Genomic DNA, 15915 nt, shown 5'->3' on the forward strand with positions numbered 1-15915 from the left:
AACAGAATATCACAACACAAAACTGCTTTCCTTCCTAGATCAATCTTCTTGTATTAGATATCCGCTGGAAAAAAATAATTTTTCCCATAGACAGATTGAGTTGTAACATCTGTGAAATTCCTATAGTGACAATCAAAACATTTCTTTGTTGACTGCTGCCCAACGCATGAGCCTATTCGCACATGCTTTGAAATGCGCAAGTTGATCGACGGGTTGGTTTTGGTGTCCTTCTTCCAGTCCCTAGTGTGGGTTGGGGTTAGAATACAGGTTGGGGTTGGGACAGGATCTGACCTATAAGGCAAGGGGTAAAGGTCAGAGTGAAAGGATGAACATGTGAAGGTTTGGGGTATAGTCCCATAAAATCATCCCCCATCGGGTCTTGAACCCCGATCTCCTGGGTGGGAGTCCAATGCTCTCACCACTACTCTACTTGTGCAGTGGAGATCGGGTTGATTTTGGTGTCCTTCTTGATTTTGGTGTGCTGGGACTACTGCCTCTTGTGGTGCCAACAGAGAAATGCAGGTCAACATTGACCGGAGGGAGGGAGTGGTCACCAGACAAACGCTATCCTAGGTGCGCTGGGTTACAGCCACGCACAAAAAGGAGGAAGGAATCGTTGAATCTCTGGTTTGAATAGGTGAATCTGATTCGACTCACAAAATGCAGTCAGGGACAACCCTAGATTTTACCCATCTAAAATAGTGAAGAAAAATTGTGCGAGGCGGAGACTAAACAAATTTGCAGTCCACCATGTGGGAACTGTAGAAGATTTTTAACTGATCTAGTCAAAAAGGATTTGCCAAGATTGGCTCAAACAGGTTAAGTCTGGTTTATTGAGAAAACATACGAGCGCAAGGACTTCAGGACAACGCACGTGAGTGGTTTATCCAAGTGAAGTGCCGCAGTCTGGTCTTGCGGCCTTATATTCAAGCAATACACAGGTATGGCGCTTCCAGGATGTGATTGGCTAACCCATTGTACGTCATATTAAATGGCAGGCGTCATCAACAGTGGTCGAGAATACAGACACGTGACATGAGAAAATGCGGTAATTCTTGCAGGGACAATGGGACAAAGGATGGTTATTCTGGAGCAGACAACATCTAGGTGTCTCGACCTCCTGGAGAGGTCATCCTGTATTAGCACAGCTATGTGAAAGGTTGAGGGAGGTGGTGAATTACAAAGGAAATGGTGAAACTACAATTTCTATGACAGAACGCGGATTAGAAGTATGTTCTGCATGCAAGACAAGCCTGGTACACATCTGCACCGTATGGTGATAGCTAGAAAAACAATTCAATTTTTTTAGTTGCAACTAGCAGCTCCATCACATTTTAAATCATTTACACAGTAAGGCAATATACGATAAGCCTTTATTAATCCCCAGGGGAGGAAAGTCGGTTTATTTTTTACAAAAAATGCACACACAAAAAAAGATCGGATCAGGATGGACTCGGATTGGCCGATACTCAATATGAAATGACTCTGGATTGGATCTGGGTAAAAAAAAACATGATTGGGACATCCCTGATGTCAACGACTTGGTCCAAGCAAACTTCCAGTGTGTCAGCGACAAAAAACACAAAAACTATCTGCGATAACAGTCAACGCTAGCAAGTCGAAAACTTTTTCAAAATGTTTCAAAACTTTGGGTCCTTGTTGTTCAGTTATTCTGTTCTAGAAAATTCCCACCCCAAAGTTCAGTTCTAGAACACACTACCACCCCAAAGTCCTGTTCTACAACATGCTACCACCCGGAGTTCTGCTTTGCAACATGCTACCCCCAACACACACACACAAACACACAACACACACACACACACACACACACACACTCCTCCAGTGTTGGTGCCCTCATTAGGACCAGAAGCAGTGCGGCCACAGGAACCTGTATTATCACCATCTCTGATTAGGCCTGCTGCTGCTGGTGCACTCTGAGGCTATTTATAGACCCTCCTCGCTCTGTCTGTAACCAAACCTCAGTAGGCCTCCATGACCAGACACACAGCCATCAGAAATACAGACACATACACATGCACACACGCGCACACAGCCATCAGAAATACACACACACTGCCATTAGAAATTCAGCACATGGCCATCAGAAATATAGCATGCACATTGCATACACACAGTTATTAATACCTACGCTCAAAGCACCAGCTCAGCACACAACTCTCAATACAGGTCCTGGACTCCTTGTTCTGCCCCCCCCCCCCTCCCTAGTAATACAGGTCCTGGACTCCTTGTTCTGCCCCCCCCCCCCCCTCACCCTTCCACCCACCCCCCCACCCCCACCCCCACCCCATAGTGCTGTGAGCATCTGTAAAGGCGCCATATAATGTATTATTATTCATATTAACATTAAATAACATAAATGTTAGGCTATTATTGCCGGTAGTAATGATATTAAATATAACATCTGCATGAAATCTGAATATTTTCAATGGTCCTGAAATGCTTATGCCCATCTTATCCTGATCATAACCCTAGCCTTTAACCTTTCTCTTTCACCACAACACTAAACCTTCTCAGTCATGGCCCTAAACCGACTTGATTAACCCTGAACGTACCCAACTATGACACTGAACAACCCTTCTGCCTAACCTCCACCTAGGCTGCCCAAACCTCCCCCTCCAACAGAGAGCAGTGTGTTACTGAGCAGGAGCCAGCTTTGCTTGCAATGACACAAAGGCCAACTGTTGTGTAAGAATCACACATAACAACTAAGCCTACGTGAACCGTGTGTTGTTGTGTTTGTTGAATTGGTGCTAAAAACACATCTGGATAAACTAGTGCAAAATTTATTATACCATTTTACATATTTAAAAAAGAAAAATGTCACCCCTGGTTTGAGAGTGTACTGTTGACCTACTAAGACGGGGTTCATTCTAACAGATCTCCCACTGATTGGTCACAAGTATCCACCGTGTACAGCTTCTGCTGCTATGCTAAGGGTCAAGGGTCGTGTGGTCTCCTGTCGTCCTGCAGGAATGGGGAGTCACAACTGGGCCAAGTCAATACAAAAGCCTACACTATGTCGTCACACCCTCTCTATCACAACAATGCTTCACTCAAAAGCCTCCATTTTTAGGCCTGCTGAGAGACACCATACATCATCCAATGCACTCTTATACAAATATTATCTCACAACAATGCTTGTAACTATGCCTTTGCACAAAAAATGACACTACACAGGTTCAGATAGCTCCTCCATTAACAGGATGAGCTAATACCAGAGACAGACACGGATTCCACACAGCAAATCTAGGCCTGCAGACTCCACAAATACAACACAGTTAAACTACACACCCCACAATTATATTACATCATCCACTAATGTTCAGAGGTATTTGACACAGTAAGGGGTTGTTATTATTAGTCATATTATCAAGAGGACTGGAAATACAGCCTTCACAAAGAGAGAGCTCCCTAATGTCTGCCAAACCTTTCTTACAAAACCTCAATAGCCTGCGAACATTACTGTGAATTATTATAGCACTACGTGACTGGTCGTGATAATTATGATCGTGGCCCAGGCGATGGGGGATTTACATCAGACAGTGGATTATATGGCGGTGGCTGATTATTCCCACAGAGCTGCAGGGGGATCGGGCCTTGGGGTGCGTTGTCCCAACATGTCGCCTGGTGGAAGACACAAGGCCTACATTCACACATCGTAGGCTTATTTGTTGCCTGACGACACAGCTGTCAAGGCAGGGGTAGTTTTGTGACAGCTGACTGTTCACATCGCACTGATCACTATGCTACCCAACCCTCGACATGCCAATATATGACTGGATGTCTACAGCCCAACAAGTTTATTATTGTTATCCAATCCAATAGTGAATTTATCTGAAACACCATCTGGTCTGCACGTCATGTAGCTAAACTGCAAGTGGGCCGCGGCCTCCTCCTTCCCCTCCGAGGTGAGCCAGACATGGCAGACAGACAGAGCTGTGCTGTTGTGTACATCAAGATCTCGGTGGAATCCGTCTCGGCCCAAAAACTGGGTAAAAAAACCATCAGCTTTCTGGAACTGACATCGAGAACGTGTTCATTGAACAGGCGTCCAAACACAATCCTGATTTGATGAACACCTATCACGTAAACAATCACACATTACAGGTCAAACGATGTTTTATGTCAGCTGTACAGAACATAAATGATGACTCTTTCTATTAACTATTCGGATAACCCACTGACACATTACCATCTTGTTTGCACCCTAGTTTATGATGTTCAGAGATATACAGCTAACTATCTAGCTCCAAGTGTATACAGGCTTATACTGGATAGCTCGCTAGCTGTTTGTCGTTAGCTAACTAGCTAGCATTGCTACAGCTAGCTGGCACCCATAACGGCTAGTGTGGCTCTGCGTCGTGTTATTGCCACCAACAAGCCGTGGAAACGTTGCATACCAACCGTAACATGTCGATTATAAACACGTCTTGTGTCACGTTAAGAGTCAGAATGTGGTAAATTAATCTGTAAACAAAGATGTGACGTGATGTTGAAGGTTAGAGAAACGAATAATAAACGCTGTCATGGTTAATGACGTTAGCTAACGTGAGCTCGCCAGTTCTCTGTCAACCATTTGGGCATTTCTCTTCCCTCTTGTGAAACAAAGCGAGGGGGACGGAGAGGAGAGGCAGCTCAAACCTGATCTGGGAGATTCACACACACAGGCAGATAATCAGTACAGTTAGATGCGACTGTGACCCTCCGAGTAAATGACAGATTCGATCGAGACCGAGGCCTATGTGTGAAATGGTGTAACTCGATGTCATTGACGTAAAAGCTGGCTAACCTTTGTAATGGACCCGCAGATTGTTCTGTGAAAGCCCGATGTAACTGTATTTATCCTTGGGGCTCCAGGATCGGGGTAATGGGGTCTCTTCCTCGTTCACGGCCGGGTAGAGCCGCTTCAATCGCTCGTTCAGCTCGTGTTCCTGGTAATTAAACGCAGGATCCCCTAACAGCAGGCTCCCCGCTCCAAGCTCTGCCATTTTCGGTGCGAGATGTCTTCTTTTGGTTTGTTTTCTACACTATGTCAGTCCGTTGGCACTGGGTGAGAGTGAGATGGACTGAGAGGAATAGCAGTGGTGTGATATCCCCGGATAACCAACGCTAGTCGCTACTGTAGCCCCGGTGAACTGTGGGTAGTGTAGTCTAATACAGGGACTGTCCTCTGGCAAGCCCCCGCGAATCAACTACATGGCCCTCATCAACCCGCCCTCTTTCGCTGGTGTGTTTTTCTCTGTGAAGAGGAAGCTAGGACATGTAGTTTTAGAGCGTTATTATTTCACTCTGCATTTTCGTGGCCATGATGACAGCATTTGTCAGACCCATCCCCCATCAGAGGCAGTGTAGAGATAACTTCAATGCATTGTGCCTGCATTAGTGCTATGCAGTGAAATGTTGTCATGTTTTTGTTATACAATTACGGTCTGTATATCAGGTAATAGGCCTACATATATTTCCTACATCGAGACGACTGTGCAAATGGTTATCTAAGAAAAAAAATAGCGGTTGAATAGCAGTGATGTGATGTGGAGATGTACAGATTAGCATTACGAGGTCGGCCCATATCCCTGTAGACCTCACATAACCCTTTTTAGTAATTGTGGAAACCGTCTCCGTTTTCAAGGCGGATGTACAATTCGGCGAGGAATAGGAAATATGTCCATATTTACAAGTTTAGTTTCCTTTTAACAGTTTATAGAACTTGAAAATTAATCCGGAACACCATGGACTACTATTAGAGGTCCTTAATGGGTCCTCTGTTTCTATGGTAACGGTGTATAAACAGAACAGTTGGTGCGGAAAGTGAACTGACTGGACGCAGCTCGTTAGCTAAGTCAGTCAGTAAGGCAACTATTCACGAAATGCTGTAAAATATCTTTTAGTGTCCCATATACACATTTCAGATGTCGATACAGAGAGAAATTAGATTACCACCTATGTCATTTTTGGACAGGCAAGTAAATCACACACTGTGAACAGCCAGCAAACATTTAAGTTAACACTACGTTTGATGAACTAAAGGTTATACACAGGGCATGGGATAGCTAGTTTAGCATCTTGATAGCAAGTTTCCTTCTCTCTTCCAGGCCGCCAACTGCGTACGAACGGGACCCTGGTTCTCGCCAGTGTACACTGCTGACAAACGGAGGTGGAGGTGCAGGCAGAAGCAGAGCATCCATACCCGGAGTAAGAACATGTACTTGTAACGTTAACGTATAAACTATTGCAAACGCCAGCCCTAATTTATCTAGCAGAGCTTAGCAAAGTCCCAGTTAAATGTATAAAGTAAGTAATTTAAATAAATATGGTAAGCCCATCTAGCTAAGACCTGTGAAATCAATGTATGTTGTGTGTGCGTATGCGGCGTGTGCCTGCCGGACAGGTGGGATGGACCTCAGGATACCTGTCTACCTGGCCTTCCCACATCACCTCCCAGGTGGTCCAGCAGGGGCGGAGAGTCCGGCGACACACGGCGGGGGGAGGAGAGATCAGGAACCATGGGTAAAATAAAGTACCAGATCTATGCCCGACACCATCCTCGCCTGACTACACCCTGTTAGGGTTGAGAGGTGGAGGCAGCACCCAAGTGCAGGACAGAGGCAGGCAGTGTTGGTTCGCCAACAAGGACAAAGGGAAACATGAGGGCTTAAATACACAGGGATAACACTCAAGGAATGAAGTGCAGTTGAGCAACAAGACATAACGAGACACAGGTGTATACAATCACCCAGACAAGGACATGGAGCACAATCTTGGATCCGGCAGCAACATATGTTACATGCGACTAAAGGAATCTTGAATCAAACCAGACACCAACACAAGGGCAGAGGGAACTAGGACACGAGCGAGGATGTCATACCGTTTTCATCAATGTGGATTATGGCGAGATCTGTGAAATACCATGTGGAGAGATTGACAGCGGAGTCCTGTGTTGTACCTGCAGATGTGGTGATGAGTTTGGGAGTCCAGTGGCGAAGCCAAGGTTTCTGGAACAGCTGGAGAGCTACCTGAAGAGGGAGCTGCAGGCTATCGATCCTCAGCTACCTCAAGTCCAGGAGCGAAAACTACAGGTCCCATCTGCCTGTTACTCATGCACGCACGCACGCGCGCACACACACACATACACACACACACACACACACACACACACACACACACACACACACACAAACACACACACACACACACAAACACACACACACACACATTCATACAAAAGTATACTGTCAATGTCTGTAATTCCACCTAACCTGCCCTCTGTGTCTCTTTTATACAGGCCTACAGAGAGGTCTTTGACTGCTTCATTGAGGACTTCACAACCTACAAGCCACTTCTCTCTGCCATAAAGAATGAATATGAAATTACATTAGGTGGGCCACATTGCTTTACTGTATATTTGAAATTTAAAAAACAAAAACAAAAAACATACTCTTGATGGCCAGTATAGGTGTAACACTCTCTGAGTGATTGTGAGGCTGAGATATAGGCTGATGACGTGTATCTATCGTTAGCGTACCTGCGTGACCAGGTGCGTGAGCTGCAGCCGCTGCGCGCCCGTCTGGTGATGGTGTCGGAGGAGTGCGAGACGAGGATTCTGGGACTGAGGAAGGAGGAGAGGGCGGAGATCAGAGCCCTGAAAGAGGATCGCCTCCACATGCTGAAGGCCCTGGAGAACATGAGGGAGAAACAGAGCGCCCTACAGTCACAGGTACAGACAGGACCTGCTCTGCTGTTCTCCTCTCCGCGCTGCTGCCATGGATGAGAACACCTCGGAGAGAGAACCTCTCTCTTAGCCCCGTGAGACCATCCTCACGTTGTTACTCGCAAATCAGTCTGGATACTCTCGATATTGAGTATCCAGATATCAAAAATTTTGAGCCCGATCAGCGTTGGTTCTGAGGAATTTGAAATACAAACAGCTACGCTGGGCGGGTTTATGACAGCGAGGAGCGGTTGAAGTTAGCGCGAGATAGACCTTTAGAGGGTTCATCCAGTCACCTGCCAAGTAGTTTTGAAAGTGCCTGCCCTTTTCCAAACAGTTTACAATGGAGAGTTCCCAGATGGTTATGCAAAGCAAACCATCTGGCGCCTCAGGTCAACTCTCTCTGTCCCCGTATCACATTCTCTTTCCCTCTCTTTCTACCTCTCTGTCGCTATCGCTCTATGTATCTCTCGTTCACTCTCTCTTTCTCTCTCTCCGCCTTGCTGCTGTACCTCTCTCTTCCTCTCCCCCCTCCTCCTCCTCCTCCTCCTCTAGGTGAGCAGTCTCCAGGGCGACCTGGCGGCTCAGTACCTGATGTACCGCGAGGAGAGCGACGCCAGGAAGCTGCTGATAGCCAACCTCAGCAGCATGAGCTACGGGCCGGAGAAGAAGCCCGACGAGGAGCCTCATGGTGGGCGGGGTCTCATCTACCTAGAACCTAGGTCCCAGATCAACACCAGAGATGCTGTAATACGAGCAGATGTTTACATCACATAGATAAGATCATAGAGAACGCATATAGAATGGTAGGCTGTTGAAATGGCGATGCTTTCTTTGTGGAAAAAACTCCACAAAGAGAGCATCAATATTTATAAATATCACTTCAATATTTATAAATATCACTTCAATATTTATAAAGATCACTCCAGAGGGGCAAATCAGAGAGGGGAAATGGACACATGGCCAAGAAATTATTATGCATTTTGAGTGAACTTTCTCATTAATACTAGTCTATATTACATTACATTACAGTCATTTAGCAGATGCTTTTATCCAAAGTGAATTACAATAATTTCATTTAACGTAGGTAGTTGGCATACTACTACTCCCCAGAACTCACAAGTGCATCTCCTTTCATAATCTAGTGGTAAAGCCAAAGTGCAAGAGTAGCTAAATATAGGAGTCTCATTTTGCTAGTGCAGAGCAATGACCAAAATCTACAAAAAGGGTCACTTCAAGATTTACAAGTTTAGGCTAGGTTTGCATCTTGGATCTATACCCCGCTGATTCAAGCAAACTGTTTTAAAATCCACCTTACTGTTCTTGAGATATTTTGATGATGTTATTTTACATATTATTGTACAAATATTGAGAAGCAGTATCTTTCTGTCTTTTCTCAAACTGCATAGGAAAGGTGTTACCTGAAATTGTAACTATAAGACCGAAACACATGATCAGTTGCTATGTATAATCTCCAGATACATAATGATGCTGTTTAATTATGCATTTGAATGACTGTTGACATTTAGTGGGATTTTCAGAATCCCCCAGGAGAAAATGCTTTCATCCCCTTTACTTTCACAAAAATTGTTAACAAAGTTAATAAACGTTTAATAAGAACTGTGGATTATAAAATTCGTACAAACGTTTAAGACTGTAAGCAGAAAACACCTAAAATGAGGAGGAAATAGCCTATAAATAGCCTTATATAAACAGATCCTCATGACCATAGCATGTAGGAGATCAATATAATAATAACATAACAGAATATAGACTTTTCTCAGATTTGATCAGTTTTGCCTCGTTATAACAACGTTGTGATAAATGTATGCGCCACCTGTGCCCCTCTGTGTGCTGTCCCGGCGCCTGCCTGCGCCAGAGGTGGCGAGCGAGGACCCGGTGACGGTGAAGCTGGCGCTGAGGGTCTGCAGGGACGACCTGACCAGAGCCCAGATGGAGCTGAGCCGCCTGCAGGCCGAGTACGGAGACGTGGTCCCTCGAAGAGACTGGGAGGCCCTGGAGCACACGACCCGAGGGAACCTGCTCAAGGTGCCTAGTCACAACACACACACACACACACACACACACACACACATACACACCACACACACACACACACATACACACCACACACACACACACACACACACACACACACACACACACACACACACACACACAGCACACATAGTGAAACACGCTTGATGTGCACACACCCATAGAGTTGGTTCTCTTTTTAGAGGTCACCTTTGATAACTTGTAACATGAGGAAAGTGAATAGTATATACTAGATAGACTGCTGATCCTGAGTATGTACTGATGGTGTGTGTGTGAATAGTATATACTAGATAGACTGCTGATCCTGAGTATGTACTGATGGTGTCTGTGTGAATAGTATATACTAGATAGACTGCTGATCCTGAGTATGTACTGATGGTGTCTGTGTGAATAGTATATACTAGATAGACCGCTGATCCTGAGTATGTACTGATGGTGTCTGTGTGAATAGTATATACTAGATAGACTGCTGATCCTGAGTATGTACTGATGGTGTCTGTGTGAATAGTATATACTAGATAGACTGCTGATCCTGAGTATGTACTGATGGTGTCTGTGTGAATAGTATATACTAGATAGACTGCTGGTCCTGAGTATGTACTGATGGTGTGTGTGTGTTGCTGTCCAGCTGGAGACCATGCAGGCGGACTTTGAGCAGATGCGTTGTGAGTACCACACCCTGCTGGAGCTGCACCGACACATGTCCTCCGACAAAGACAACCTGCAGAGGGAGCTAGAGCACTTCAGAGAGAGCTCCACCCCCAGGCCACTCTGGGACAGGTGTGCAGGTGAGACATGGATGGACAAACACACACACACACACACACACACATACACACAGACATAGACACACACGCATGGACATAACCACCTCTGTCCCATGATCTGGTGGCTGCTGAAGGATTCATTATTGTATAGTGAGTTGTGTGTTGTGCCATGCAAATGCCTCAGTGTCTTCCTCTCTCTCTGTGTGTGTGTGTGTGTGTGTGTGTGTGTGTGTGTGTGTGTGTGTGTGTGTGTGTGTGTGTGTGTGTGTGTGTGTGTGTGTGTGTGTGTGTGTGTGTGTGTGTGTGTGTGTGTGTGTGTGTGTGTGTGTGTGTGTGTGTGTGTGTAGAGATGCTGGGTGGTACTGAGCACTGGGCAGCTCTAAGTCAGGACCAGTCGAGTCAGAGGAAGCTGGAGATCCTGCTGGAGGAACTAGTAGGAAAGACCTCAGAGCAGAAAGACGTCTTCACTGGACTGGTAACCCTGTCTCCAACTAAGCCTCAACACACAATTACCACACTTCTTGGTGATTTTGCTGGAGCAGAGCAATGATAAAACTCTTCTAACACCTCTAAGAAGTCTGAAATATCAGTTAGAACTTGGCACAACAGAGTATTCTGACTATTATGGCATATTTTGCTCTGATTTGACAGCTTAGCACCTTCCAGAATAGCACCTTTTAAACATGGTGTTCTGGATTCAGAGAGCTTTATCTAGCAACTAATTGAGCAGAGTTTGGATTATTAAAAACACTCAGACACTTTCCAGGTGATCTGCAAGAGGAAATATGTTTTCTGTGTTATGAAGCCAGTTATATTCGGAAGCTACAGTACATCTGTTCAGAAGTAGTTTTTTTCCATCATCAGCATCACAGACCCCCTCCTTTTCCGGTAAACATTGGAAACACCTCAAGTTGTCGCTGATTTCATTTTACACCAAGATACAAAAGATAAAGCATTTACGTAAAACCACAAGCGTGCAGCAAACCTGTTAAGTACTGACACCAGGAAACGTCGACAGAGTTGGACAACTGGTGTGTAAGAAACAATTTGACAACAGTATGGCTTCAGTTCTAAAGCTGATTTTTCTACTGGCTGCTGTTATTCAAGCCATCCATGCAGAACAAGAAACCTCTATCTTGGGACTGGAAGGGTGTAGTACTCACTTCCACTCACCCCATTTTATTTTTGTGAAGAAGCCAGATTTCTGTTTGTTCTTCAGATCCCTTGCTGAAGGAAGCCTGCTAATTTGGAACTCATCTGACCCTGTACCTGCAAACTGTGGTGGTCAGGATATCCTCAGATATTTTAATCGAAAAGCTCATCCTGTCAAACTGGTTTGTACAGGGTGGAGTGTTGGGCAGACAGCAGTGTGATATACCAGGAGAACCTCAGATCGATTGTCTGCAGTGGAACTAAGAAGAGCCCTGATGTTGTTTTCGGGAAGACGGCGGAGCTGCCGTGATGCTGCAGAAGAAGAAAGCCGCGATCTGACGGTCGACCGGTTCAGGAGAGCCGCTGGCGAAGGGGAGTATTTATGAATGAAAGAAGATCTCTGAACCCCCTCACGGAGGACCAGGTGGTGCAGAACCTCCTCTCTCCGCATCACCAAACGCCACATCAGCGACGCCTTCCACGCCCGTGTGGCGCTGCCGTAGCGATGCGGAGTATGACATCACGTACAACCACCAATCAGAGGGACCGGCGGCCATGATGCCTTCTTTTCAGCGCACACCCCGGTGGGACTCGGTGGGCAACACTTAACGAAATATTCAACGTAGGGAGGCGGCACCGGGCCGACAGAGGGGAAGAGATGTTGGTGGTGGATGGAAGAGGGAGCAGGAAGTCCCCTGTGGTCTGGGAGGATCACTGAGGCGTGAACATTCAGGACGTTGCACGTGCAGTTATGAAGGATTCACCCGGGAGTCTGCGCTGCTGGTATGCCCAGACTCTGCCCCCCCCCCCCCCCCGCCCTCCCATCCACTGTGTTCTTCTCAGAGGGGTCAGAGGTCATTCTCAGCTGTGCGGTAAACACACCGTATTTAGAATTTGAACACAACTGTGCTCTGCTCTGTGGTCATTGTCACCCTGAAGACCAGGAGAAGAGAAGGACTCACTGTTCTCCCCGTGTTTGCAAGGGTTTCCTCCCAAAAGAAGCCAATACGAAAAAACATGCAGAAGAACAGATGCTCTTCAGTCCGGCCCCTGACCAGGACTTGGACTGAGCGCTTGGACTTGTTCCCTGGGCTCCAGGAACCATGGCTGCCCACTGCTCCTGGCTGCCCCTGGAGGAGGACAGCTTGGATGGGAGAAATGCAGGGAACAATTTCCACCGACGGCAACCGAAGACGTGTGTGTGCTGTGTGTGTGTGTGTTGTGTGTGTTGTGGTTTGTCTCACCTCACTCACATGTGTTTGTGTGTGTGTCACGGCTGGCCAAATAAAGAGCCCTGATATTACCCCAGTATGGCTACGTGACAATTGTATATAACATGTATTGAGTTGAACTTCTTTTCAAAAGACACTTTTTCAGAGCTTGGAAAGTCAGCACAAAAATAAAACCATTCTGTTTATTTTTTATGTTTAAATAAATATTTTGTTCACCTATAAAATCGTCTGCTTGCCAGCACACTTGCTTTGCCTTTCCCACAAATAAATAAACAGAACTGAAATATTCTTTGTGTGTGTCTATGTGTCAAGTTGACACAGATACACTATTGGAATAACAAACTACCAAATAAAAATACAATTTTTAAACTAAATTGAGACTATAAGTGAGGTATATTTATCACTTCTGGAATAGAGTTTTGTCTCCACTCTGCCTGCACCCTCAACCTCAAGTCTGTCAAGCTCAGTGTGTGTGTGTGTGTGTGTGTCTGTCTGTGTGTGTGTGTGTGTGTGTGTGTGTCTGTGTGTGTGTGTGTGTGTGTGTGTGTGTGTCCAGGGTGGGAGTGCTGAGGTGCCAGTTTACCTGCGTTACGGCGGACAGCTGAAGAACCTGTGCCTGCAGAAGGCTGACATCATCAGAGTCATCAGAGAGGTGTGGAAGGAGAAGGTGGCCGAGGACCAGAGGGTAATTGTGCTCGAACGACCAGTTAAACCAGTCCACACAGTTTCACCTACTTCCAGCGGACCTACACCTTCTTCTCGTGTGTGTTTGTCTGCGTTCGTGTGCAGAGGGACCAGAGCAGCGACCTGGGGGAATTTCTGCACAGGCATCTGAAGGGGCAGCACGGGGAGCAGGCGGGGGACTGGGCCTACAGCCTGGCCGAAGCCCTGCGCCAGCACCCCTACGATGACGTCATCAGCCTGTTCCACCTCATCCTCACCGGGAAGGTGGGTGACATAAGCATTTTAACATTTGACGGCAGGTCGGTGAGAGCGCATGTCATGGTTATTACTGCGCTGCAACAAGGAGGGCGTGTCATGTTATTATCGTGTTATTACAGGTGGATGAGAGCGTGTACCACGGGCTGACCCGCCTGCTGTCCGACCTGCTGAAGGTGCTGATCCACGCTGACCGCTCAGAGAGCGGCTCCCTCAGCCTCCAGGAGTTCAGGTGCTACACGCCATCACGCGCGACATCAGTCTAGTTCCCCTCAGACATCAGTACAGTTAGCGTACAACCAGGAAACAAGTACGCAGGACACACACTGTTATGTTACGTGGTCTATGAGAATGCACCGATATGAAAATTTTGGCCGATACCGATAACAGATATTAACATTGATGTCATGGCCGATAACCGATATTTACCAATGTCGATATGTTCTGTATAAAAACCAGTTTCTATGATAATCAAATGTTATACATACTGAAAAACACATGGAAACACTGTCTCTATTTCCACAACATTCAGAAAAGCCAATAAATCATATATTTACCACATTGTTTCCTCTCAAAAACAACACACACAACAGCAGCTAGACAGAAATAATTATCGGCTGTTCACATCGGTCCTGTTTTGCACATCGGACCGATACCGATATATAAAAAAATGACTAACATCGGCCGATACCGATATGATTGCCGATATATCGTGCGTCCCTAGTGGTCTATAATGTGAGCCGCTGCTCTGTGCTCCCTGCTGTGTTCCAGGGAGGCGCTGAGGACAGCCTTCCCTCTGAAGGCAGAGCAGGACGTGGAGGAGCTGGTCTCCATATCCCAGCAGGAGCTGGGCATCAACAGCGCCGGCAGCATCCACTACCAGAGACTCTACAACGAGGTACACGCAGGACATGACGATACTCGACATACCTGACCTACCGAACCTACCCCAACGTACAGTATCTAACACACGGTGCCTTACGTACTTACCCCACCCACCCAACATCTGGTCCTATCATATCCTACCAGAGGCTTCATACCGGGGTACATGGATGACCTGTGAGACATATCTGACCACTGTGTCTCAGTCTACTGTGTGTGTGTGAGAGTTGATGCGTTGTCTCTCCCACAGGATGCGGATGGGAAGCACAGAGACTTCCTGAGACTAGTGAAGGAACAAGCAGAGAGAGAAAGACAGCAGTACATCAGTCGGCTCAAAGCACAGCTGGGGGGCAAAGGGTACGTAGGCAGGGTACACACACATACATACATACATACATACATACACACACACACAGACACACACACATACATACATACATACATACATACATACATACAGTACATACACACACACACTCGCTGCTGTAATCTTATAGTATATGTCTGTGTTTCACAGGGAGGTGACAGTGGCAGACCTTAGATCAGCCTTTAGGAGCATCGACCCCTCTCTGGATTCGACTACTCTAGACTGGAACCTGACCATGGCCTACCAGGTGTCTGCAGCCGAGCTGGAGCAGCAGACAGCACCGGCCGAGACAGAACAGCTCTTGCAGCGCCTCCTGGTGGCTAATGTCACTAGAGCTGGGCCTGTGCCACAACAGGACTGAAACACTTTCACGTACACACACACACGTAAACACACACACACCTACACACACACACTGTCTGATATAGACATTTGTGATTGACAAGCCGGCATACTGCACATTCAGTCTTTGCAGAGCATTAATCACCAGGGATCCAGCTATATTTTTCTTTTCTATCATTGTTGCATGAAACCTCATGGTTCAGTAATTCACTGGAGTCCAAGACTTTTACTTCACACTTCAGTCCTGCTTCAGACACCCATTGCCTCTCTCTTATGCAGTAGAATGGTACTCCACTAAGACCCCACGTTGCTCCTGGACTCTTACTCTGGCCACATTGAGTTTCACTTGTTAAGAGGCCTTGGGATCTAACCCATAGCCCTCAGTTGTTTTCAAAACAAATCCAATATACCGGTATTCAGAGATATGTGCAAATTAAGTCATCTCAA

At 46.3% G+C, this 15915-nt stretch overlaps 2 protein-coding genes across 3 annotated transcripts in view; one reads left to right on the forward strand and one right to left on the reverse strand.

The window, feature by feature from the left end:
* Window positions 1-5076, reverse strand: part of ranbp10 (RAN binding protein 10) — a 21571-nt gene extending 16495 nt beyond the window's left edge. For both annotated transcript variants that reach the window (XM_084451259.1, XM_084451258.1), the window contains exon 1: window positions 4811-5076. In XM_084451259.1, coding sequence (XP_084307385.1) covers window positions 4811-5009 — 199 coding nt within the window. In that variant the 5' untranslated portion in view covers window positions 5010-5076. The remainder of the gene's footprint in view (window positions 1-4810) is intronic.
* Window positions 5051-15487, forward strand: tsnaxip1 (translin-associated factor X interacting protein 1; the record flags this gene model as incomplete). The annotated part of the gene is made up of 15 exons (XM_084451383.1): window positions 5051-5071; window positions 6410-6528; window positions 6971-7097; window positions 7304-7397; window positions 7539-7735; window positions 8285-8420; window positions 9609-9778; window positions 10416-10575; window positions 12176-12300; window positions 13495-13623; window positions 13728-13886; window positions 14000-14109; window positions 14649-14775; window positions 15010-15116; window positions 15277-15487. 15 exons carry the CDS (start codon window positions 5051-5053, stop codon window positions 15485-15487), a joined length of 1992 nt encoding a protein of 663 aa, XP_084307509.1.
* Between the last annotated feature and the right edge of the window lie 428 nt (window positions 15488-15915).

This window comes from Borostomias antarcticus (genome assembly GCF_949987555.1).
Source record: "Borostomias antarcticus genome assembly, chromosome: 16".
NCBI lineage: Eukaryota > Metazoa > Chordata > Actinopteri > Stomiiformes > Stomiidae > Borostomias > Borostomias antarcticus.